At 40.0% G+C, this 25,700-nt stretch overlaps 1 protein-coding gene across 1 annotated transcript in view; it reads right to left on the reverse strand.

Moving 5' to 3' along the window:
* Rasa2 (RAS p21 protein activator 2) overlaps positions 1 to 25,700 on the reverse strand; it is a 114,188-nt gene that overhangs the window by 19,920 nt on the left and 68,568 nt on the right. The window contains exons 10-17 of the mRNA XM_036193338.1: positions 23,252 to 23,408; positions 22,812 to 22,960; positions 21,879 to 21,993; positions 21,233 to 21,307; positions 18,763 to 18,886; positions 16,291 to 16,397; positions 10,645 to 10,728; positions 1,639 to 1,716 (exon numbers count right to left, since the gene is read on the reverse strand). Of these exons, the coding sequence (XP_036049231.1) occupies positions 1,639 to 1,716; positions 10,645 to 10,728; positions 16,291 to 16,397; positions 18,763 to 18,886; positions 21,233 to 21,307; positions 21,879 to 21,993; positions 22,812 to 22,960; positions 23,252 to 23,408 (889 nt within the window). The remainder of the gene's footprint in view (positions 1 to 1,638; positions 1,717 to 10,644; positions 10,729 to 16,290; positions 16,398 to 18,762; positions 18,887 to 21,232; positions 21,308 to 21,878; positions 21,994 to 22,811; positions 22,961 to 23,251; positions 23,409 to 25,700) is intronic.

The following is a 25,700-nucleotide window of genomic DNA, read 5'->3' on the forward strand; positions in this document are numbered from 1 at the left end:
AAAGGCGCAAAGCTACACAGAGAAACCCTGTCTCGAAAAACAAACAAACAAACAAACAAATAAACAAACAACCCACACACACACACACTAAAGTCCTTGCAATCTTAAATGAACTTCCCACTGGTATTATCAACTGATAACTGGTATTATCAAGTAGCACATTCTGATTATATAAGGGGTGGAGAGCAGATATCACCATAGCCTAGGTTATTAGATGTAGAAAAATAACTCTAACACTAAAGCTAGCATATCATAACCTTGTTAGTTTAAGTCTAACTCTACTGTTCCCCAAATGCTTCAACAATGTCCCCTAAATAAAAATGTTATTTTTAAAATTTCTCAAGAGCCTTCAATGATTGCTTAAAAAAGGTTTAGGTGAATTTACATTATTCTAGAGAAAAAAAGAAAAATCTAGACTCAGCACAGTGGTGCACAGCTTTAATCCCAGCACTTATGAGGTAGAGGCAGATAGCTATCTGAGAGTTTGAGGCCAGCCTGGTCTATATAGTAAGTTCCAGGACAGTCATACACACACACACACACACACACACACACACACACACACACACACACACACACACACACAGTGAGACTGTCTTAAAAAAAAACAAAAAACAAAAAAACAAAAACAAAAACCTATCTGGTACCAGAATTTTTTACTTCTGGAGTCCCTATGAAAGTATTTTAAAAGTCCAAACATATACTTTAGAAAAATATGTTCTTGGCCATCAACTACAAATAATAATATAAAAACTGAACAGGCTTTAAAGACTGTACTTGCTAATTTGGTTCACTGATTAGGATTGTGATAATGAAGACACTGTACTTTCTTCAAGTTTAGTTTAGATATATTAAATAATGTTTCTTTTTACATGTTGAAGGTCTTATGTTACCATGCTATATACTTCAGGCATTTGTAAATTTTCATTTTTAGTTGCTTTCCTCCAATTGCTAACATAAACATTCACTAATTAATTGGAAACACTACTTTATATTTTTATTATTTTGTGTGGATGTATGTGGGAATGTGTGTGTGTCACAACATGCGTGTGGCAGTGAGAGGACAAACTGTGGGAGTTGGGTCCCTCCTTCCAACCATGTGGACCCCAGAGATCAACCTGAGGTCATCAGGCTCCACAACAGGTGCCTTTGCCTGCTGAGGCAGCGTGCTGGCCCAATTTTGTCTCATTATGGCAACTGAGTAACCACTCCACAACAAGGACTGTCAGGCTTTACTCCTAGACCAAAGGTCTCAACAAGAGGTAATTCTGTCCTCTGGAGGACATCTAGCAATAGCTAAAAGCATTTCTGGTCTTCAAAACTGGGGATATGCTACTGGTATTTAATTCAGGGATGTTGCTAAATATCCTACAATGTAAAGGTTAGCTCTTAAAATCAAGAACTACCCAGCCCCAAATGTTAATAGTGTTGAGTTGAGAAACCTAACCCTAGAAATTTGTATTTGTATAGTTACGACAACAATGGCAACAGCAGTTATTGTTAAGACTTGCTTATCTCACAGCTTTAAAGATAGTAAACATATATATTTTAAATTGGAGACTGGAAGAATGAGATGTTAATTTCCTTATGCTAGATGACAAGAGAAAGTTTCCTATTTCCAAAATAAAACAACCATACCTTTTTCACGTCTGTAAAATATCTCTCCTCTTGAAACATTTTGAGAAATTCACACATGACTGATTTTTTGGAACGAGACTATGAAAACACAAACATAGGATTTGTATATGTTAAATATGTACAGCTTCTTAACTGTTAGTTGGGATTCCACAAGGAGTCCCGGAATGTGTCAACAGAGTTTCTGAAAGCACAGCAGTAAGAGCTGGTTTTGGCAGTGTCCCCTATGTTGCATGGTACCACGTCACTACAGCTTTACTTCTGCTCACATCATGGTCATGCTTTGCACCATGCACACTAACACATCACACCCACTACTAATCATTGCTGTCTGGAGACCTCAGCACACAGCTCTGGGCTACTGTATATTAGGAAATGAGCCATTTTTACTAGATATAAAGGCTTTTGCTCTAACAGAAATATAATGGTTTAATTACAGAAAACAAAGACTTAAAGTCTTTTCCCACTTCATCAGTCAGCCTGTATTAAATTACTAGTTTTGGATTTTATTATATTAGAATGTTTAACTGCTTAAGTTGCTGACTTAAGTTTCACTAAACAAACAACAAATAAATCCCAAACCCAAACAAAACTCCAAAAAACATTAAGTAAACTCTGGCTTGAAATAAGGGCAGAATTTCCAACAATTTTTAAAATGGTCTTAAATATACTTCTGCCAGTGTGTTTATGTAGCACGCTTTTTTTTTTTTTTAAATGTATGGAAGTTCTATCTGCATGTATGACTTTATGCCAGAAGAGGCAATCAGATCCTAATATAGATGGTTGGTTGTGAGCTACCATGTGGTTGCTGGGAATTGAACTCAGGACCTCTGGAAGAGCAGCCAGTGCTCTTAACCTCTGAGTCATCTTTTTAGCTTCCTATAATATACTTCTGTACTATATGTTTATGCAAACTGAACAATCATAAAATCAAAAGATGGTCAACTTTGAAAAACTATATCCTACAGTATCACATACTCAACTAATATTTATTTACAGGAAAATAAACAAGTATATTCATCTCATTAGCATGTAAATATGCCTTTTGTCTTTAATAAATGGTAAGATTACATATATGAAGAATTGGTCTAAAATATTTTTGACAAATATACAATATAAATACGAATCAAAACACATTGTATATATAAATTTGCATAACTATTATATGACAAAAAATGAAAATTTGAAACAGATTTTGAAAATGTATTTACAAGTGAGTGAATAGGGTTTAATTAGCATATAAAGTAAAAAGCCATCATTATTCAAAGGTTTAAAAGGACAAGTAAGAAATGGAAATCCACTTGACAAGAGCTACCTTTAGTGACAGAAGAGCCCACACATAGTGAGGTGGCATGACAGCCATCTCCTCTGGGCTGGGGGTAAGGCCGGGTGTAGGCTCCGGTGCAGACCCCTGCCCTCTCCCCAAGAGGGCCTGGGCTGCTGCAAGGAAGTGGCACTGGCCAAATTAAATTGTGCAGGGCAGGGAGGAGCTACAGCTTCGCCTGCCCTGAGCCAGCTCCATCTTAGGCCTCTCCAGCCTTGTGTTAGTGCCCCTGAGACAGCACCTGGCAGTAGGTCAAATAAATGTCAGCGAGGAAGCAGTGGGGAGCGAGCACCAGGCTGCAGTGATGCAGGGTAACCTGAGTGAGTGTGGCCAAGGGGGGCAGCTCCCAATTGCCACCATCCCCGCTCCCAGTTTGCTGCTTGGTCCTTCTCTAGCAGGCTTGGACCATGGCCTCCTCCCCTCACTGTCCTGGCTCTGGGATGGCTAAGAGGGGTGGGGGGTAGGGGGTAGGGGTAGTCCCACTCACAGTTTGACAGGACCATGATGGCTTCAGAGACACCACCCCTCTTAAGACATGCCTGGGCTTGTCCTAGCTTACCCTGACATAGCCAAAGATGCCACAGCCAATCAAATTTAACTGATGCTTGCTTAGCCAATCAGGTTCAGGATGACCTCATCTTGGCTGCCTAGTAAAGGAGCCTGTGAGCTCAGTTCATTGGCATGCTGGAATAAATAACACTCTTGCTGATTGCATATGTGAGTGGTGGTCTTTGTTTTGTGGGGTGTTCTGCTGACCCTAACAGTTCCTGGAGCCTGTTATGCCCTTGGTGGACAAATTTCTACATAGATCTCTTGGCTCTGGGTTCTCTACCTTGGGGTCTCTCTACCAAAGACACTTACCTGTTCCCCTTTACCCTCTCTCCTGGCTTTCAGTCCCACTGCACCATCTCTCAGCTTCCGCCTGTAGTCCTGCAGCCTCTGCTCCCTCAGCTCCCTTGTAGCGCTTACAGAAAGAAATTCCCTCCAGCGGAAATTCTTTTTGCAAATCTCTCTCCTCCTTGACACAGTTTGGCCTCAGTACAGATTAGTGGCCAAAAATTGGTGCATTTGATTTCCAAATTCTCACAAATCGTAACAACTGCTATTACACAAATGATCCCTAAATATCTTATATTTAAGCTTGCTCTACTCTATACTTTCTCTACTTTCCACTCTTAAAAATCTTTTATCTCTATGATTTCTCTGTGCTCTGCTCTCAAAACAATCTCTTAAGACCATGCTGTAAACTCTATCTCAGGATCTGTAAGTTCATTGGGTATAGTCTACTAAAATCTGTAACAAGATTTGGCTTTAAACTTTTAACTCTTTGCACAGGTAATCTTAACCACTGCAGCATATTTTATGTAATTTAACTCTTATTTAGGATATGTATATGTGTGTATGTAAACTGGATTCAACTCTATATGTGTATGTAACTCAGATTCAACTCCTATTTAAAAAGGAGAGTTTTCTATTAGGAAAACATGTTTTTAAATAGCAACCATGTTGCTCTTCTCCATCTTGGCCTATGACCTCATTAAGATGTAAGCAGCCACATGGCTGGCAGCCATCTTTACTAAGGTTAAAGAGTACATGCCATATGACTTAACTACCTGATCTTAAGATGACCACGTGCGGCCGGGCGGTGGTGGCGCACACCTGTAATCCCAGCACTTGAGAGGCAGAGGCAGGTGGATCTCTGTGAGTTCGAGGTCAGCCTGGTCTACAGAGCTAGTCCAGGACAGGCTCCAAAGCTACAGAGAAACCCTGTCTTGAAAAACAAAAGCAAAAACAAAAAAAAGAAAAGAAAAAAAAAAAGATGACCATGTGGAGCCAGGTGGTGGTGGTGCACATCTTTAATCCTAGCACTCGGTGTTGGGATTCCTGGCCAGTCCCCCAGCTGCATGACCGCATATGCACAGTTCATTAGCCAAGTAAGGGGCCTTATGTCCTATGTAATCCGTGCACTGTGTGATTGCATAACTGCACTCAGTGTGATCAAGTAATCTGCACATGCGTGGTGTAGCTCCATAAGCCTATATGTGCATGTGCAGGGGAATCCATAAGAAGCGGGACACAGACCCCTCCTCTCCCTCTTCATCTCCTCCTCCCCACACACTCTCTCTGCACGTGTACTCCACAGGCTGGGTCACGCTCTCTTCTGTTCCTCCCTTCTAATAAAACTCTCCTCTGATAATAGGTTTTGTTATGCCTTGTGACCTTTCCTTGCAGAGTAAAAGCGCTGCATTAAAATCAAATTTGGTGCCATGCAAAGCAGGCTCTCCCAGCGTTCTGCATCGGGGACCCTGTACCAAGGTTTCTTGATCTATGACTGCCCACTTTTTCATTGCCCACCTGCCGGGACTGCTACACACAACACCGGCTGCCCTGACTGGAGTTTTCCCTTTCCAATCCCTCACCATTTCCCACGACTGTAGTCTGAGATATATTCCCCATGTTAGATCCCTGGGCCGCATACACCACAACTCATTCTCTCTTAACGAAGCATTGAATGCTGTCAGAACCCCGGGGACGTATGCATCCCACCCCTTGTCCTTGCCCTCTCTTGATGAAGGGTGGGGTAACTAGTGCCAGTCTAGATATCCTTCCCTACTCTCAGGGACGCCTGAGATGGGAGTCTTGGATCCTGTTTGTTATTTTAATTTTTTATTTTTTTCTCTCAGCTGCAGTCATGGGACATAAAGGCTTCCTCCTCTTGGTCCCACTCCTCCTCTGAGAAATGCCTTAAATATCCCTAGATACCAGTAAATATGGCCTCATAATGGCTGCTTAGACCCTGATATTTCACAGGAATTATCTAACTTCTGCCAGCGAATGGGCAAATGAAGAGTTACCTTACCCCCACACTTTTACCTAAGCTCTGAACCCTCCCTTTCTGAGTCTTTCTCTCCTGCCCAGGTGCAAACTGAACCTGAGGAATCTCTGACTCCAAAGAATCTCCGCCTATCTTTCTTCTCTCTGCTCTGCTCTCCGTACTGGGCAGGCTGCTCCTGCCCACTCTGGCTCCGCTCAGTCTCAAGCTGCCTGAGAGGCACAGACAGGTCTGGAAGCAGGCTAGGATGCATGCAAATGAGTTTAGGATCAGGACTCACACTGGGATCATAATAATCTGGAAGGTTCTCTAGCAAGAGATCAGTTTATAGCCTGCCTCCTGGCGGGTCTTCCTAAAGCTGTCCTCAAACCAACAAACTAACAAAAAAAAAAAAAAAAAAAAGAATTCAAGACATGGAATAAAATCTGTCTCATGCCTCCCAGAGCATCCTGACATCAAGGCTAACTTAAGCATCTGGAGAAAAGGCCTCCTCGCCCCACAGGCAGAAGGTTCAGCTGTGGCATTTAAGGTACCATGGGAGAGATGAGAAAGCCCATGAACAGAATTGCCAAATGCTGGTACACGCTATCTGAGCGGCTGCATAAGCATCCAGGTCCCTGTTTTAAATGTGTGCTAGAAGAGGCCAGACGGGCTAGTGCGTGCCCTGCTCCACTCAAGGCCAACATTTGAGCCTTGTTCAAAGTGCCACCTAGAGGGATACTGGTCAGCTGACTGCCCTCATGTACCTCGTGGCATAGAAGACTTCTTGGAGACCTCCTAGGCTTGGCCATGGGTTCACAGGGAACCCAGGATGCAGCATGGGATGATCCATTTTTTTGTTGTTGGACACTGAGCCTCTTACTCAGTCCTGAGGGAGTTTTGGGGTCCCACCTCTCCTTGTTTCTCTATTGTCCAGGTAGGGGAACAGCCTTACCCACCTCACCAGACCCCACCACTTAATTGCACTTTTGGGGGTACCTAGTGGGAAAAGATTTCCAGCTAAGGTAGGAGCTTTCGTTTCATTGCTCCCTCCATGTGCCTCACTCCAGACTGGTCAGCAGTGCTTCTCCTCCTCATGCACAGGGACACGGACAGGGCCCTGCTCTCTCTCAAGTTCCAGAGGACACCAGGATCCACTGCCTTGTCACCAATTCCAGAAGAATGAGGTCTCACCCACAAGCTTTTCTCTTCCTGGTTCCCTCTTCTAATTAACTGCTCAGCTAATTGTTACAGGATCACCATGGAGCTGGAGTCCAAGGACCATCAAGTATATACCCAGGTGGTAAGGAATAGTCCAGAGGTATTTACACCCCCAGACCCAAAAGTGTATGGGCTCTTCAAAAAACAGACTTTAATAACTTCCCAGTTTTACTGAACTTTTTTGAGAGGTTCAAATTTCCCCCATTTTACAACCAGATCTAGGTTTCAGGTTTTGGTTTTTTGTTTTTTGTTTTTGTAGACCAGGCTGGCCTCGAACTCATAGAGGATCCACCTGCCTCTGCCTCCCAAGTGCTGGGATTACAGGCCTGCACCACCACCATCCACCACCACCACCACCACCACCACCACCCGGCTCAGTTTTTTTAAGAGCAAACATGTTTCAGTTTCATAAACAAAAGGCGATTAATCAAAGAACCCTGACAACAGGAATGAGAGAGAACATGTACAAGGCTTGTTCAGCCCTGCAGTATTACAAGACAGTGGCCAAAAATAGAACAGTTTCTATAATCCCTGAAATGAGCCCAGACAAGACCAACTATGTCCAAAGAGAAAAAACTAGAAACTCATACTATCAAAAATGTACTAATATAATTGTTGCCTGCCTAACCAATTATGTTTGAGATGACCTAACTGTTTCTAAAATCCCCCTAGCTGTGCTAAAAGGAGTCTGCACGCTCCTCTCAGGGTTGTCGCCATTTTGTGCAGGTGAACGACCCTGTATATGCTGGTAAATAAATGCTCTTTGCTCTTGTATACTATCTGAGTCTGACATCTTCCTTCAGCATTTTCTTGGACTCCTACACTGTTTCATTATATCTTCTTTTTAGACTAAGGAAGCAACAAGTCTCCAAAATGTTTTGGGACTGGTATGGATTTTTATATGATGGTCAAAAAAAATTTAAGGTTAGATTTGCTACAACATACCATATATGTGATTCAATTCTGGTTTAGAATATACTGCAATAAAATTTTAAAGTTATAAAGGTCTACTCAGATTAGCAAAAGCTGATTTAAGATGTATTCTAATTACTTTGCTAACTGTTCAATACTAAGCTTCTAGAAAATTTAGATAAGTAACATATATTTGATAAATAAGGTAAATTTGATTAATACAATTTATAAATTCTTATGATAATAGGTTTTCTATATACCTGGATAACAGGTTTCTCTGCTGACACAGTAAGCCAGATCAAGGCAAACTGATAAAGTAAAAGAATAGTTTTATCTGAGCACAGCAACTCCCTGGTGAGTCCTCCAGCTCCAGAAGTCACGCACCTGAACTAAAGCAGCGAGGTTGTTATATAGCCTGTAGGAGAGGGGTGATGACGTGTCTGCCACAAGTTGGATTTGTGCCCAAATATGGTCAAAAAACTGAATGCTTTAGGCAGGGACTTGAGCTGCTAACAACTCCAAGGGAGGAGCTGGAACAGCCACTAAGAATGTGGGCCTGGGCATGTGGAACACTTACAGTAGTAGTGGGCACTGAACCTAGGGTCTGATGTATAAGCGTTAAGGGTTCTACCACTGAGCTACAGCCAGCCCTTCAATTTCCAGTTCCATAGGAAAGGAAGAAAGCAGGTAGGGAAAGATAAAACTGAGGGACAGTAATAAGGAAGGCAATAATGTAAGGGTGAGGCCTCTAGGTCACAGGGGCTGCTCCCATGTCACTAGCAAACAGGAATGGGCCCAGATTACAAGTGTCCAAACATGTTTATTACAGATGAAAAATGGTATACATCTTTCTTCAGCAAGTTTCCCTACATAACCTAGAACTTACAACATACTGTACTGTGAGTAGATGAAGCTGCGTGAATGTCTGTCAAAGACCCTAGTGCCTCAGACCCATGAAAATGGCAAAACCTTTTGATTCAAATATTAATTTTTAGGAGTAATTGACATTTATCTAAAACCAGAAACTACCAAATACAACTTCCTCCTCCACAAGTTTACTGCCTGAGACAGCTCCCCTACAGACACCTCACATGGAGACTAGCTAACCTCTCCTCTTTCCTGCTTTACATAATAAAGGTTAGATTTAATTTACTGGTTAGTGAGTAGGTGTTCTACATCAGATCAAACACAGCTCACCCAATCTCAGCCTTTCTGTGTGTGTCTGTCAAGTCTTCATTCCTGCACTATCCCAGTTAGGTTTCCAGGAGCAAGCTGTGCAAGATCCATAAGGCTCTCAGCCTCCATGTTCCCTACCAACTCCCCTGTTTTCATTGAGGACCTTGACTCTACTCTCTTCTCTTCACAGAGTAGGTAAGAAGCTGGCCACTACATTGTTCCATGGCTGATATAGCCCATTCCCAGATAGCACAAGGACAATTCCTACACATTCTGCTGGTTCCCCAAACCTCTGATATCACAGATTTCATTTATGTCGATAGCAAGTATGGCAATGTTTTCTCCTTTTGGCTAATCAGTCTTAATTACTCACGGTAGTTCACCTGGATGCCTTCAGAGGTCCCAGTGCTATCTCACCTGTATTGTAGACTCAGATTTGGTATTGGCACATAAGCAACTATGAGACCAGACCATGGAGCTTCCTTAGCTTTTATCCATGTGGGGCAGCAGGAAGGCTAGAACCTTCACATTCACATCCATGATCTTGTTCCAGAGCACTCCCAGATTACTTTCCACCAAGGGACAACCTCTGTCACACACACCAGTAAGTCAATGAACCCAGAATGTTCTAGGGTCATGGCTAGCAGGCACTCGTGGTCAGTCTTTAGCCTTCCCCATGCAGCACGTGGTGCATCATGCTCAACCTGTCCCTGACCAGGCTTGGTTCAATTCTGTTGTTTCCAGCTGCAGATAGCCAAATGTATCACATGCTGGGCCTGCGGCTGAGTGCCAGCAAAGCCTATTCTTTTGTACAGCCATAGTTACTCTATCAATCAGAACACAGCTCTTCTCTCCTCTTTGCTGAACACTCTTGATGAGAGAGGGACTGAGGAGCAATGAAGGTCTCTCAAAGCCCGTGACACAGCTGTGGATATGGTAGTTACTCTTTGGCCTTTTTCTTCCTGGATCTCAAACTAAGTAAATATCAGGAGAGCAGCTACAGAAGCAAATGACAGGAAAATTCTCCTCAGCACTGGGTGCTGGGCATTTCAAATTGCTAAAATAAGATATTACCAGTAAATGTTTGATTTGTTGTACCGATTCTATATATCTGTATACCTAAGGTTACATAAACACTTCTTGGGTGAAAAGGCTTCATGAGTAGAGAAGTTTATGAAGCCCTGAAGTAGAGCACTAAGAAATGATAGGATTATATTTTGAAGCTAAGGATCAAGCTAGTCAGATATTACCATGAGTTATTCAGTTTGGAGCTGGAGACTTCTTTCAAAGCTATTAGGTGACTATGGCACAGACCATCAGATAACTCAACTGTGCCTGCGTCTTTTCCTCCTAATTATTCTCCTTACTCTGGGTATATCAAGTTAAGTACCGCCATCTCCTTCAATAGGTGACTAAATAGAGTACCTACTAACAAACAGTTACTGCATCTGAGTAAGTATTCTCTTCAGCTTTATTTGTAATATGGAAGGAGGTAAGTGAAGAAGGCATCTTGGTATAATAAAATTTATTAAGTATGAAAAGGAGAAAAAAATTATAGACTCACCTTTCTTCTGGACAGACTCTCCCAGTTTCCCAAAGTCTGTATGGTTTTTGAGATAAGAGTTAATGTCCTAATTGTCTGTGTATCCTAGAAAATGTAAAAATGACCAAAATTCTTGTTAATTAGTCAAGAAGTAGAATTTATATAAAAAGTGAAATGAAGTGAATGGACTATATGGCTCTAAAATAGTGGCTAAAAAATGTTCATTCAAACCAAGATAGTTAAAATGTAGCTAAGCCTAGAAAAACTTACAGAACTTAGGGGTTAAGAGACTAAAAAAGTTGGTGGTGTCGTTCTGTGATCCCAACTACTTGGGAGGCTCAGATAGGAAGACTGCAAATTCCAGGCCTGTTTAAGCTACAAAGCGAACTGAAGTCCAGTCTAGGTAACTTAAGGTGATTGCCTTGTCTCAAAACAAAGAGTAAAACGAGGGCTGGGGATACAGCTCGGTGGTAGAGGCCCTAAGATTCCATCCTCAGTACCATCCAAAAAAAAAAAAAAAAAAAAAAAAGACACATGACAGATTTAATGACCTGACTTGTTCCCTTTGAAAGACATAATTCAATCAATTGTATCTAATGGTTTTGTGTGGTCTATAAGACTGGATCACATTTTAAATTTTATTCACTTTTGGAAGATCAGAGCTATCTACTTTTTCTACCATATAACTTAAAATGGGTGTTTCCAACTTTCTGCTCTGTCTACTTCTAAGCACATTTGAAGAAGAAAGTGGCTTTTGCAATCAACTGTTTCCACCATGTGGGTGGAGGGAAAATCCAAATTCAGAGCAGGCAATGAAGTCACCCTGCTGACACAGGATCTTACCAGAGGGTAACTATTTGGGTCTGTTACCCAAGCTATCTTTCGGGTCTGTCCACCTGACAGACATAGTTATAAATAAAATGGACAGGAACAGAGTTCTCCCATGAGTCTTTCATCTTTTCCTTCCTTCCTCCTCCTCCTCCTCCTCCTCCTCCTCCTCCTCCTCCTCCTTTTCTTTCTTTCTTTCTTTCTTTCTTTCTTTCTTTCTTTCTTTCTTTCTTTCTTTCTTTCTTTCTTTCTTCTCCTCCTCCTCCTCCTCCTCCTCCTCCTCTTCTTCTTCTTCTTCTTCTTCTCTTTTTTTTTTCAAAGATAGGGTTTCTCTGTGTAACCCTGGCTATCCTAGAACTTCTTCTGTAGACCAGGCTAGCCTCAGAGGTCCGCTTGTCTCCCGAGTGCTAGGATTAAAGTGGTGTGTGTGCCACCAGCGCCCTGCAATCTTTTCCTTTTAAACTGAGGTATAATTTACATTTAATTTAGCGACTTGACCTGCTTCCCTGTGTACAGCCTGATAAACTCTTACCAATCTCCATTTTTATACAATCTACCTACCTATCCTACCACAGTAAACTGTATTATCAGAAGACATATCTAGGAAATTTAGTTAAGGAGACAGATTGTTTTAGATTCTAGTATCCCAACATTGAAAATAGGCTATCAATGTGGTGGGGATGAAACGACCAAGAAATGAAGAAATCTGAAGTAGTAATATCTGGTATATGATCAATATATCTGGAAAAAGTTATAAATTATAGTTATCCAAAAATATTTTAGATGGAGCATCTCAGATTCCATTCTATCTCTAAGAGGTCCCTACTACGTAACATTCTTTAAAGTTCTGGTAAAATTAAATTTGAATTAAATTTCACAAGAATTTTCTATTTAATTTTATTACTTTGTTTGGTTTAGTTTTTTGAAACAGGATTTTTTGAGTAGACCACACTGGCCTCTAACTCATAGATCCAACTACATCTGCCTTTTAAGTGCTGGGATTAAAGGCATGCACCACTACCACCTGGCTTAGATTTGGCTTTTATTTTTATTTTAATTTTAAGATTGATTCATTTATTATGTACACAGAAGAGGGCGCCAGATCTCATTACAGATGGTGGGGAGCCACCATGTGGGTGCTGGGAATTGAACTCAGTACCTCTGGGAAGAACAGTCAGTGCTCTTAACTTCTGAGCCATCTCTCCAGCCCCTTGACTTTTATTTTTAAATTCAATGTTTAGGTTACTTTTTTCTTGAACTAGCAAATGAGAACAATGCACATTTTATTCAATTCCAGACCACTTCAAGCTTGTTCAGACCCACATAACCACGGCTTCTTTTGTACAATCATGTCATTCAGCTGCTTTGATTCCCTGGTACCATTTACACAGAGATTATAATAAAAATTTCCTTCACCATATACTGTACCTAAGGCCTTCATCACCTGGCATCCAGTATACAACTTGGTACTGTCACTCAGCAAACGCTATGTAATATTTATTAAATTCAACTGAAATGTTGAACTTTTCAATTCAAAATAACTTAGCATACATTCTCCTTTTCCCCCTCTTACATCAACCATCTGACTGTTTTTGGTCTACAAAAAAATAACGTCACAGGTTTGCTATAATTTTTCAAAAGAGCAGTTATTCTGTGCTCATTACCTTTTCTAAAGATGTTGTTCTGAATCCTCTGGGAGTCTGACCTGGAGGCAGCAAAGCCTTCACCCTCTACCCTGTATTTAAATCATGAATCTGTTTCCCCACTAAGAAAAAGACTCAACTTTGAGCTCCTTCTCTGAACTACCATCTTTATTAATTAAACACTCTCTGAACATGTGACTGTCCTAGAAACTGTCATGAGCTTTGGGTACACATATTTGGAAAAGGTCCTGCCTTGCCCCTGAGGCACTGGCAGTTTATATTCAGAGTTTATACACAGATGTTACTAGAACAGAATATAAAAGTGTCATGACAGAGAGAGTGCACAGGGTCTTACATATATATATGAGAGACATAAAACAAAACTAACAGGTTAAAGAGGTCTGCCTTGGGAGGGTCTTAAAAGGAGTTATCAAGGAGAGAATGAGAGATATGCATAATGAAAATAGTCCAATTTTTCCTTTATGAAACTTTAGCACCAGTTTACCAAGTCAATGTTCCTAAAATCTGTATTTTAAAAAGAAAACAAAACAATTGCCAAAGCAATTCAAGTGAAGGTTTCCTTTGTTCCATTCTTCTGCCAGTGCTAGAAATTCAATGTGGAGTCTCACAGATGCTTGGTAAATGCCTTACCACTGAGCTACAGTCTCAGCCCTTAGTCCATCTCATTATTTGTATTTTTAAATTTTATTGTTTAAAGAGTGTGGTGGTTTGAAAGAAAATGGACCCCAAAGGGAGTGGCACTTGTTGGAGAAAGTCTGTCACTGTGGAGGTGGACTTTGAGGTCTCTCTTGCTCAAGCTTCCCTCAGTATGACAGTCAGTTGACTTCCTGTTGCCTCTGAGTCAAGATGTAGGACTCTCAGCTCTAGCACCACATCTGCATGCACACTGCCATGCTCCCCATCATGATGACAATGGACTGAACCTCTAAAACTCTAAGTGAGCCACTCCAATGAAATGTTTTACTTTTAAAGAGCTGCTGTGGTCATGGCATCTCTTCACAGCAATAAAAACCCTAAGACAAAAAAATTATTTATGTGCATATGTGTATGTGTGTGGGCATGTGCACACCAGGGTGCAGGTGCCTCAAATTAAGAAGAGGGGTTAGAGCTGGAGTTATGGGTGGCTGTTAACTGCCTGATATGGGTGCTGGGAACTGAATTTGGGTTCTCTTCAAGAGCAGTATGCTTTCTTAACTTCTGAGTCATCTCTCCAGCTCTTCCATATTTTAAAAGTAGTGTTTTCAAAAATAGTTATTTGTTTACGCATATATGTGCACACGCATACCTCCTTGAATCTCTTTCAGCAAGAACAGCTCATATCTAGTGTCCTTGCCATGATTATTTAGCTCCTTGTTCTTTAATCTACTACTGTTTACTCTAAAACTAGCTTCTATAATTAGTTTCTCAATATTCAAAATTTTTATGTGTAAGATTTAGTAACGTTTGATCCTGAATTACTATCACTATCAATACATTATCATCACCCCTAGTTCTCGGAGATCACTCTGCACTCTCAACTTGTACAGCAGCATCTACTCATACTTTTTATTTGGTTCTAATCAAGTGTTAGCTTTACATTCATGCAAGTAGTTCTAGATTAGCTGTGCTCATCCCTACATCACCAATGCTAAATAATGTTATGAGACCAGCTGGAGATACTGAGGTGGCGGGGGTAGGGACACACAACAAAAAGGGACCAAAAGAAAAGATGAAAAAACTGGAATAATAAAACTGCATGAGGAGTGACCTAAAGTGTTTGTGGTTAGAGGGATTTTATTTCAACATTTGATCTAGGAATTCCAAGTCTGAATACAAGGCAAAGACACAAGTTTAGAAATGGGAGTTCTGTTTACGTACAAAATATTGCTGGCAAGCTTCCACTGCCTCAGGTCTTTATAGCTTTAGTTAACACAGCCACAGAAAAGATTGCCCCGTGAACAAAAGGACAGGGGCTACATAGAACATACTATTTTTTGCCATTGCTACATGGCTCTCCTCAGCTAACACTGTGAGGTTATCTAGGGGAGGCATGGGCACTTAGAATCCAGTTCAGCTGAAAAGCCTACGTGTCTTCCCTACAGTGCAGTACTTGATGGACCATAAGTACATTAAGGTAGGAATGTCAAGATGCTCCAGCATCTCCAGCACTGAGCACTGTGACAGCGGCTGCTCTAAGTGTCTCAACACCAGTCTGCTTACAGGCTGTGGAGACTGAACCTAGTCCCATTTAAATCCAGTTCAAATTGGGTAGGATCCAATCATACTGCCTTAGTTATGTTAGCCTAGAAGTACTGCATGGTGATTTCCTTACCTGAACATGGGTTAATAAAATAATTTACTCCTACAGTGACTAGGATGACCTAAATGAGTTAAACATATAAAGTGATTAAAACAAAGCTTGGTACAAAGTAACCACTAAATGTTTCTTATTATCTGTTATACAAATTAGCAGCTAAAAGCATCAAGAATATAAAGTATTTAGAATAAAAAATAGCTAAGGCATGATTAAGATATGCTGTATGGAGAAGGATATAGAAATAAGTTAAAAAAAGAAATTTTAAAATATTAAAAGTATATATGCAAAGAAGATTTTAATTTAGGTAGCTGAGTAGAACTTCAGAAATAAACTACATGCTTTAAAGAATTTTAATCTTATATTTTGATATAACTTAAGTGAACAGAAAGCACAAATATGAAGATATCAAATTAGTTAGGTTCCTATACAGTTTGAAAATTAATTTCATTTTTCAAATTTCTGAGATTTAAAAATATTACCATGATTAAACTATCATAAATTGGGTGTAACAGATGTGCTTGTACTCTGAAGGCTAAAACAGGAATACTGTTGCAAGTTAAAGTCAATCTAGATTATGTAATAAGATTCTGTCTCAAAATATAAAAATAAAAAAATAAACTGTTATAATAAACCAGGAAAGGGTCTGTTAACAACCAGCCAAAACCACTACCACCGTCCTGTAACTAAGGACGAGCAGCACTTGTATTATGGAAAATCACATGTATAGAACAGCAGCGGAAACTCTGATATACCTCCCTCCTGCTCATCAGCATTTTATCACTTGTGAAAAGTCTTAGCACAGCAGTATAAGTGGTTTATTTTTTCTTCACTTTACTAGAAATAAAAATGGAATAAAGCTTGAGAGGAACAAACACTTACTGGATAATGAGGTCGCAAATGAAAAGTATGAGGTGATAGTATCGCTACAGCAAAGAAACGAAGAAACACAAAGCTGGTCACTGCAGAGTACTGCACATGAGGGTTATCTGCAGGGATAAAATGGTAAAAAGTCATGCAAAAACACTAATTAAAAACCAAAGAAGATAAAGTAAAAAAAAAAAAATTATGTAAACTATGTAGGAAAGAGGAAAATAACTTGTAAAGTAAAAACTGACTTGTGAAATGGTACTAATGATTGAGACTAAACTAAAAGAAAAAATGCTGTAACTTAAAATAACAAATAAAATGAAAGGCAAAGTTGCTATGCTTTTAAAGAAACAGTTTTAATTTGAAAAATAGCCTTTTCTTCATATAGTCTTGAAATTACAACAAAAATAAAAGCAGTATCTAGCTAGCACTACCCAGTGGCAACATTCAATACCAAAAAGTAGCCTTCAGTTCTTAATTTTGTCTCAGATTCACCCTAAAATTCTTGATGACATCAAAGGCCATGTGTATGGTTAATTTTGAATATCTAGTTTACTGGATGCAAAATGCCTAGGAGACCAGTAACCCACCTTTGCACGTCTTTGAAGGAGGTGTTTGGCCCTGCCTCGTTCCTGCCTCTCCCTCCCTGCTCACAGGCAGGAGGTGAGCAGCCTCCTCTGCTGCAGGACCCCAGTGTTGCCTTGTCTCAGGTCTGACTAAGGCAACGGATCCTGCCGTGCTGGACCGAAGCTCTGAAACTATTAACCCTTATCATCTTTTATATTGCTTCTCCCAGGTATTTATCACAAAAAGAAACAGCAATAACTTAAAAAGCTACCAATATTTCATGTAAAATTGCAGATGAACTGCAGGCTACTTGTAGCACTGATCACTCATCTTCAGTACTTGTTTCAGACTGGAATCAACAACTAACCCGACAACCAGATGCTAGAGAAGTGGGTGGTGAGTGAAGGGAGTTTTCGCTCTCAAGAATCACTCAGTAGGGAACACCACCAAGCTGTCCACTGTTGGACTGCTTGCCCCGCTATCTATACTCCAGGTAATAAGAACAAATGAGACCTCAGTTTCATCATCTCATCAATGGGTATGGCCTCAAACAGTGTTAGGAGTAAAAGACAAGACAGGCTAGCAAGCAGGTAATAAATATGGTTATGATCTAGCTCACTACTTGAAGATAGAATCCAATTAGCACTTCATCTTTTTTTTTTTTTTTAAGTTTTTTGAGACAGGGTTTCTCTGTGTAGCTTTGCGCCTTTCCTGGAACTCACTTGGTAGCCCAGGCTGGCCTCGGACTCACAGAGATCCGCCTGTCTCTGCCTCCCCAGTGCTGGGATTAAAGATGTGCACCACCACAGCCAGGCAGAGACTTGATCCTGCATACATAAAGATGAAGTGCTGATTGGCTGTGAGCCTAGCCTTTAAGGGCTGGAGGGATAGCTCAGCCGTTAAACACTAGGCTCACAACCAATCAGCACTTCATCTTTTTGTATGCAGGATCAAGTCTCTGTCTCTATTGATTATGAAGGTTAAAGATATTTAATTAAAGCTAAATGTTTTGTATTTTTATTATAACTAGCCAAGAGACCTAAACCTGAATTCATGTATAAGTTAGACAATTCAGCCATACTATTTTAGTATTGGGTAAATTAAATACAGGGACAGACACATGCAAACATAATAAAGTAACAAAATCTCTTTGGATGGCTAAAAAAGTTAATTTATAGTTTTATGCAGATAGATACACCTGATAATTAAGAAGTAGCTGCCCTATCTACGCCTCCCCCCCCTGTTATGGGCAGATCTGTAATGGGCTTTGGCAAATTTATTTAATGTAACAGAAATGAACTAAGTACAACAATAAGAGGTAGTAATTCATAACTTTATAAATTCTTTCCAAAAAGAATCTTAATATAGTTGATTTTGCAAAATTAAACACAATGATTTATTGATATATGTACCTAAAAATCTTATGTATGTTGGGACAAGTGTTTGTAAAGCCAAAGACTATTTTTGATAAAAACATCTCTCTAGCATTCCAAAGCTGTCAAATCTAGTCAACTGTGTGAAACTAATGATTATTACTGTTTGAATACAGGCAAATGGGAAAACAGCTGGTACAAGAAAGGTACTCCTGTGCTCCACAGGCTCTTAAATATATAGCACATAAAGGCTTACTTATATATTACAGAGAATCTTATAGATCCAAACTCTTCCTTCTTAAAACTAATGATTTTGATTTGCACTTTATATAAAGTTGCCATTATACTGAAATAAAATAGACTGCATGTTCTGAAATTATAGGAAAAATAAACCATAAAGTCTCACAAAGAAGCTAGCATCATTTTGAAAAACTTCTAGAAGACTGGACCTATGCACAAACATTTCATAGACGCCAAATGGACACCATGTAGGAAAAAATATAGAAAAAGAAATGGTATGAGTGAGTATTATCAAGGCACTTACTAGGAAATCTCTTAGTAGCCATTTGCCTCAGAGAATAAAAGATGTCACACATCACCGTGGGGCAGCTCACACTCGATCCTACAATTGTATTAAATACTTTGTCCACATAGTAGTGCAGATTCTCCTGCAGAATTTAACAAAGTAAACACTAAGATTCTGACTTTCACACATCTTCAATAGTCTTTTTATGAAAAAAAGTAATGGATATGAGATTTATCAGATGACGACTATCTAGCATTCTAAAGCCCTGCTTCCATTCTCCAAGCGGATTCAGTAAAAAGGCAATCAACATTCTGACTTAATTTAATAAATTCAGACTTTCTAGACAGGTGAGTATAGGAATAATTTCCACAAGAAGCACAGTTAACAAAACAATAAAGAGGGAAGCCAGAGAAAGAACTCATGATAGGCACCATTAGTACACTGCAACACAGTTATATACTACAGTATATAAAACCTGTGACCCCCAACACAATTACAGATTTCTCAGACTCAACTAGAATCATTGTCACTTAGTCCGAGGCTGTAACCAGCTGCAGCTTAAATCTATTATTATTAGAGGTTTCTGTCACTACTGTTGGTTGCTCACTAGAACTAGATGGTAAGACCCTACTGTTGAAGACATCATGTGCTCTGGTCTAGAAATTTTCTCCCTGCTAGTTAGCCTTCACAGTGTTAGAAGGTGTAATTAGGCTGCTAATGGAGAATTGTCATTAAGAATTTACCCAGAGACGTGTGGCGGTGGCATATGCCTTTAATCCCAGCACTCAGGAGGCAGAGCCAGGTGGATCTCTGTGAGTTCGAGGCCAGCCTGGTCTATAAAGCGAGATCCAGGACAGGAACCAAAACTACACAGAGAAACCTTGTCTCAAAAATAAAACAAAGCAAAAAGAAAAAAAAAAATGAGCTGCAACCCTTTGTAGTGTACTACTGACTTGTCAGGCAACAAGGGCATCACTGGGGGATAAACAAGCACTCTGTGATTTGGATCTGAGGCCTGCTTCACAGGAAGGGATTCTCATTTGACACTATAAACCTGGCCAAAAACCCATGGTTAGGATAAGGGTAGCAGTGTAGTGGGGGAAGTTACTGTTGCTGATTTGCTAAATGGCTATGCCTATCAAATGATCTTCTAAATATTTCTGTTCAAATCCAGAGACTGGTGAGGCTGCTGGCTTTGGTCAGAAAAAGCTTCTCTTTACAGTGGGCGGCAGCCACTGTAGAGGCTCACAATGCTGAGAACAAGTGAGTGCTGAATGCTTCACCTTAAATGGGCTATCTAGAATTCCTCCCTTGAGGAACATCACTCAAGAGTGGACAGAAAGAGTCCAGGAGGAAAGAGTGACTGTCTCATAACAGTATTTTAAGCACTACATGGCCACTGCACTCTTGAATTCTTAGTAGCTATGATCAACAGAACAAGATCTATATAAAATCAGGCCCATCGACTGACTGTCTGTTATGGGGGTAGGGAGAGGCTTATAAAAGTCCCTACCTATCCCTAAGGATCTACAGGCAATAAGTGGTTGCTGGGGAAAGGAGAAACATTCTATTTATTTTTTGGCAGCTAGAGAGGCTCTGGCAGCTAAGAACACACACTGTTCTCGCACAGAAGCCCTTCGGTTCTCAGCACCCATGTCACGCAGATCACTTCTGCCTACAACTAACTACAGCTCAGGGGGCTCAAAGCCTCTGATTCTATAGCACCTGTACTTCCACATGAATACACCCACAATTAAAAAGAAGAAAGAAAGAAAAGGTGAAGGGGAGGACTAGTTGGAAAGAGGAAATGGATCAGTAGGAGAGAGAACAAAAGAGGATAAAAGGGGATAACATGATCAAAATGCCTTCTATACATGTACGAAAATATAACACAACCTATTATGATCTATAACATATGCTGACCCAAGATCAGCTTCGAGAGAAGCCAAGCTCAGGTCCCAGCACCCACATCAGGCAGCCCAACTGCCTGTAGCTCTGCTCCAGAAGATCTGATGTCCTCTTTAGGCCTCTGCTTGCACCTGCATTCATGTGCACATCACCTCCAAACAAACATATATAATTAAAATGCTAAATTAAAAAATATAAGACTAAAATAAGGTAAGATCAACACTAGGAAATGTCCTGAAAAATAAAGGCTTATGTCAAGAATAAACAACACTGTTTCCAGACACATGGCATTATTTAATTTTAAGGGGGGAGATAAAGAAATGGCTAAGTGGTTAAGAATACTTAGGTTCTTGCAGAGGACCTGGGTTTGATTTTCAGCACTCACGTGATGGCTCACAACCATCTATAACTCTATTCTCAGATGATCCAGTGCCCTCTTCTGATCTCCCCAGGTACTAATCACACATGTGGTACACAGCATACACACAGGCAAAACACTCATAAAATAAACCATTTATAGGAGATAGGTAAAACATTAAAAAAAATTAATGTAGCTCTAAACTGCATTATATAAACTTACCTTATTATTTTCTACATTATCTCCCTCTTTCAACTTAACAGGATCTATTTCACAGGATTTCGAGGATTCACATATCTGGAAAATACATGTGTTTTTCAGTTTCTGTTTTTTCCTAGGTAATTTGACAACATGACTTTTTCTGATAATTTAAAAATTAATTCTAACGAAGTTTAAAGCCCATACCTAAAGATAGTATGTACAATGTAGACAATTTTCCAAAGAACTGTATCAAAATTGTTTCTTAAAGCCTTAGTAAAATAAAAATGTAACAAACAATAATGTAGATTGATGTGCCCTGAGAGTAAAAATTCACTGATGGCAAAGTAATTTACTTACAAAATGTCTATCCTTATTCCTTCAGTAGCCCACGAATGGACAGATTCTTCTAGTCAACATATTACTTCTTGAAAGAGAAACTATAGTGCAGTGGTCCTCAACCTTCCTATTGCTGTGACCCTTTAATACAGTTCCTCAAGTTGTGATGACCCCCAACCATAACATTATTTTCGTTGCTACTTTAAAACTGTAATGTTGTTACTATAATGAGTCCTAATATAAATATCTGATATGCAGATGGTCTTGAAGACCTCTGTGCAAGGGTAGTTCGAGATGGCCACAGACTTTGGCGATGAGGCCTATGCTGTACCTCGTCTAGAACGGGCTTTAATGTGACTTTCAAGTAGTGTCCCCCCACTATTTTCATCATCTCATCCAGACACCGGGTTGCCAGGGAATTCCCTCTAAACACTGTGCTTGCATCTCTGAAACAGAAATAGAAAGAGATAAAAATCAAGTACAGCAAAGAAGAAAAAGTTTTAAAACAGTAACATTTTTTACTTTGATTATATATACAATTTCAGCAATTTTACTACTAACAAGAAAGTCTGCTGCCATTAAAATTTTCTAAAACTATTCAAACTACTTTCTGAAAATGTTAACATCAGTTTAAAGAAGAAACCATGCTTATTAATTTAAACAAATACAGTGTGGGTATGTGTACATAAAATGATGGTGTTTTTTACTATGATGGGAATGGAAAGCCATTTGATTGCTCTTCATATTGTCCTATGTGTGCCTTATAAAGTGTTCTTACTATCTGACTTGTGAATCACTACATCCAGAAGCAAAGATCAATAATAGTAGCAAAGGAAACTGCACCACTGAATTAAACACATTTCCTTATTAACTGGTCATTACTGTTGTTAGATTCTGTTTGGTAACTTTTGTTTGTTTTTTTGAGAGAGGGTTTCTCTCTGTAGTTTTGGCGCCTGTCCTGGATCTCACTCTGTAGAGCAGGCTAGCCTTGAACTCACAGAGATCTGCCTGGCTCTGCCTCCCGAGTGCTGGGATTAAAGGCGTGCGCCACTGCCTGGTCCCCTGTTTGGTAACTTTAAGAACTGTCTTTTGTTACTGACTAGGGAGTTCTTTTTCACCTGCTGTACAGTAAACCTGGTCAATACAAACAAAACAAAACAAAACAAAAGCTCAAAAAAACAACTGAGACTATAAAAACAATCTGGCAAAGTAAAGTTCAATTTCAACAACGCAGAATTAGCATTTAATGAAATACAATGCTTACTGGGTATCCTTCAAGTCCAGTTCAGCCACCGCAGTGATAAAAGGAACAAGTTTATTGTGATGCAGCAATAGTCGTACAAGAGGCAAAACAGCATCCTTTTGATCTTGACATATTTCACCCAAAATATAAGCAGCTGAGGCAGATACTGGCTAGGATACAGAATGGCAGAAAACAAGCACAGAATCAAAGAAACATGGTTACATGTTCAATCTGTGGATGTAATGGAAATACATGCATTAATTACAACTGATGTATAAAGTATCATTTAGTTTCCTAATTCTAATCAGAGATAACATCTGAAGCACAATCAGCACTGTGGTTCAGAGAGATTAAGTACACAGAGCTCTTCAAGAGCTGACACTGTGAAATTTTTTCTTCATCATTTACAGAATTAGTTTAGCCTTTCACATTGAGTCATGCATGTAAGATTTTTAAAGTACCTGAACATCTGGTGATTTTAGCAGCAGAGTTTTCAACGGGTCATAGTACTCTGATGGAAGCACATAGTCTTCTGTATAGCATAGAGTTAATCGAAGAGATCCCAGGTCATCAGTTTTAGATGACTTGTTTCCATTGTCTCTTGGTTGTAGCAAGTACCTAAAGTAAAAAAAGTACTGTCACCTCCAAGTGATGGTCATGAGGAACAAGCAAGTGAGATAAACAAACAGGTAAGCTTCTGAAAATAAAGTAGGGGCTGGTGTAGCTAGAGTTTTCCTGCCTGGCCCACAGTCAGGACAAATCTCTCTCGCCCGCCAGGCCCATAGACGCTCAGACCCAACCAAGTAAACACACAGAGACTTAACTTATATTGTTTACAAACTGTATGGCCGTGGCAGGCTTCTTGCTATCTACTTCTTCTATCTTAAATTAACCCATTTCTGTTAGTCTATAAGTTGCTACATGGCTCGTGGCTTACTGGTACCTCACATCCCCCTTGTCATGGCAGCGGCTGGCGGTGTCTCTCCGCCTCCACCTTCCACTTCCCAGAATTCTCTTCTCTGCTTGTCCCACCTATACTTCCTGCCTGGCTACTGGTCAATCAGTGTTTTATTTTAACCAATCAGAGCAACACATTTGACATACTTGAACATCCCACAGCAGGCTGGGAGTGAAGCTCAGCAGTGAAAATGTTCTCATCATATTCAGTCTCCAGCATGTCAATGAAATAAGTATATACACGGAGGAAATCATTACTGGCAAAGATGAGATTTGAACTAAACAGTTTGATTCTAGAATACAAGTTCTTAACCACTATCAAGAGTATACATATTTATATGTTCTACTATATTATTACGTAAAAATAGAAGCATGGTACAGGTGGTATTGTGTGCACTTGGGAGGTGAAAGCAGGAAAATGCTGAGTCCCAGGCCAGTCTAGGCTACCTAATTTCAATAGAACAAATGCATGAATGAAAAATAGACACATGTATTCGCCTATATATACAAAAACTATTTCCCAGAAACTAGGGAACAGTGGCTGGCTCAAAAATAGGACATAGCCGAGAAGCTGGGGGGCGGGGAGGAGAGGTGGGAGCAGGAGGTGGATTCTCTTTTGAATCTTTTTATCTAGAAATGGTGTGAGTACATTACCTATTAAAAAAAAAAAAAAGAAAAGAAAAGAAAAAAAGTGGCCAGGCAGCAGCAGTGCACACCTTTAATCCCAGCACGAGGGAGGCAGAGACAGGCAATCTCTTTGAGTGTAAGGCCAGCCTGGGCTACAGAGTGAGTTCCAGGACAGCCAGGACTGTTAGCTACACAGAGAAATCCTGTCTCAAAAAACAAACAAACAAACAACAATAACCCTTAAACCAAATCAACTTCTATTATCTATACAGGGCAAAGTGAAAATTAGCTATTATCAACATAAACAAGATAATGCTAACATCTGACTTAACTATCACCATAAAACAAAACAAAAACCCACCAATGTTAAAGAGGTAAATCATTAAGAAAAAAAGGGGCTCGCAAGATGGCTCAGTAGAAAAGCACTTGCCGACTATCAGAACATGGTCTAAGATTGGAGTCATGCAAGGGGAATTCTGAGTGCTTGTGAGAAAAGGACAAGTCTTGTGACATTAGTTTCTTAAAATCACCACCACCACCACCACCACCACCACCACCACCACCATCATCACCACCATCACCACCACCACCACCACCACCATCACCACCATCACCACCACCACCACCACCACGACGCATGTGGAATGTGTTTTCATGCTCCTTCCAGGTGTAGTGGATAGGACTGGGTCGACTTCAATTACTCATTACAACTGGCTAATGTTATTTGTTTATATGCCTCTATGGAAAAACTTTTTTTTCTTTTGCCACATTCGACGTCTCCCTGTGATTGTACACTTTATTCATGTGATTCTTCTTTACCCTCAGGGTATAAATTGTCTAATGCTCTGATTGAAGTTGGTTACTGCTTGACACTTTAGTCGGCCTGATTTTTAGGTTCCATTCTCCCAGGTTCCACTACTAACAAGAGCCAACTAGAGTGATACACAGCTGACAACCTTATTCGGATACCCAGAAGCCAGACGGTGGAAATAGAACAACAACTCCTACAGGCATTCACATGCTACATACACGCACACACACATAGTAAGTAAATAGATAAATGTAACAAAGTTTTAAAAAGAAAAAGTGATGAATCATATTATAATCTGGAGAAATGGAACAGCAGTTAAGAACATTTGCTGCTTTTGCAGAGGACTTGGGTTTGACTCCCAGCACCCACATGGCGGCTCACAACGATCTGTAACTCCAGTGCCAGGGCATCTGACACCCTCTTCTGAGCTCCACAAGCACCAGGCACACATGTAGTACACACACATACATGCAGGAAAACACTCATACACATAAAACAAAAATCTTATTAAAACC

This window comes from Onychomys torridus, chromosome 7 (genome assembly GCF_903995425.1).
Source record: "Onychomys torridus chromosome 7, mOncTor1.1, whole genome shotgun sequence".
Classification (NCBI taxonomy): Eukaryota; Metazoa; Chordata; class Mammalia; order Rodentia; family Cricetidae; genus Onychomys; species Onychomys torridus.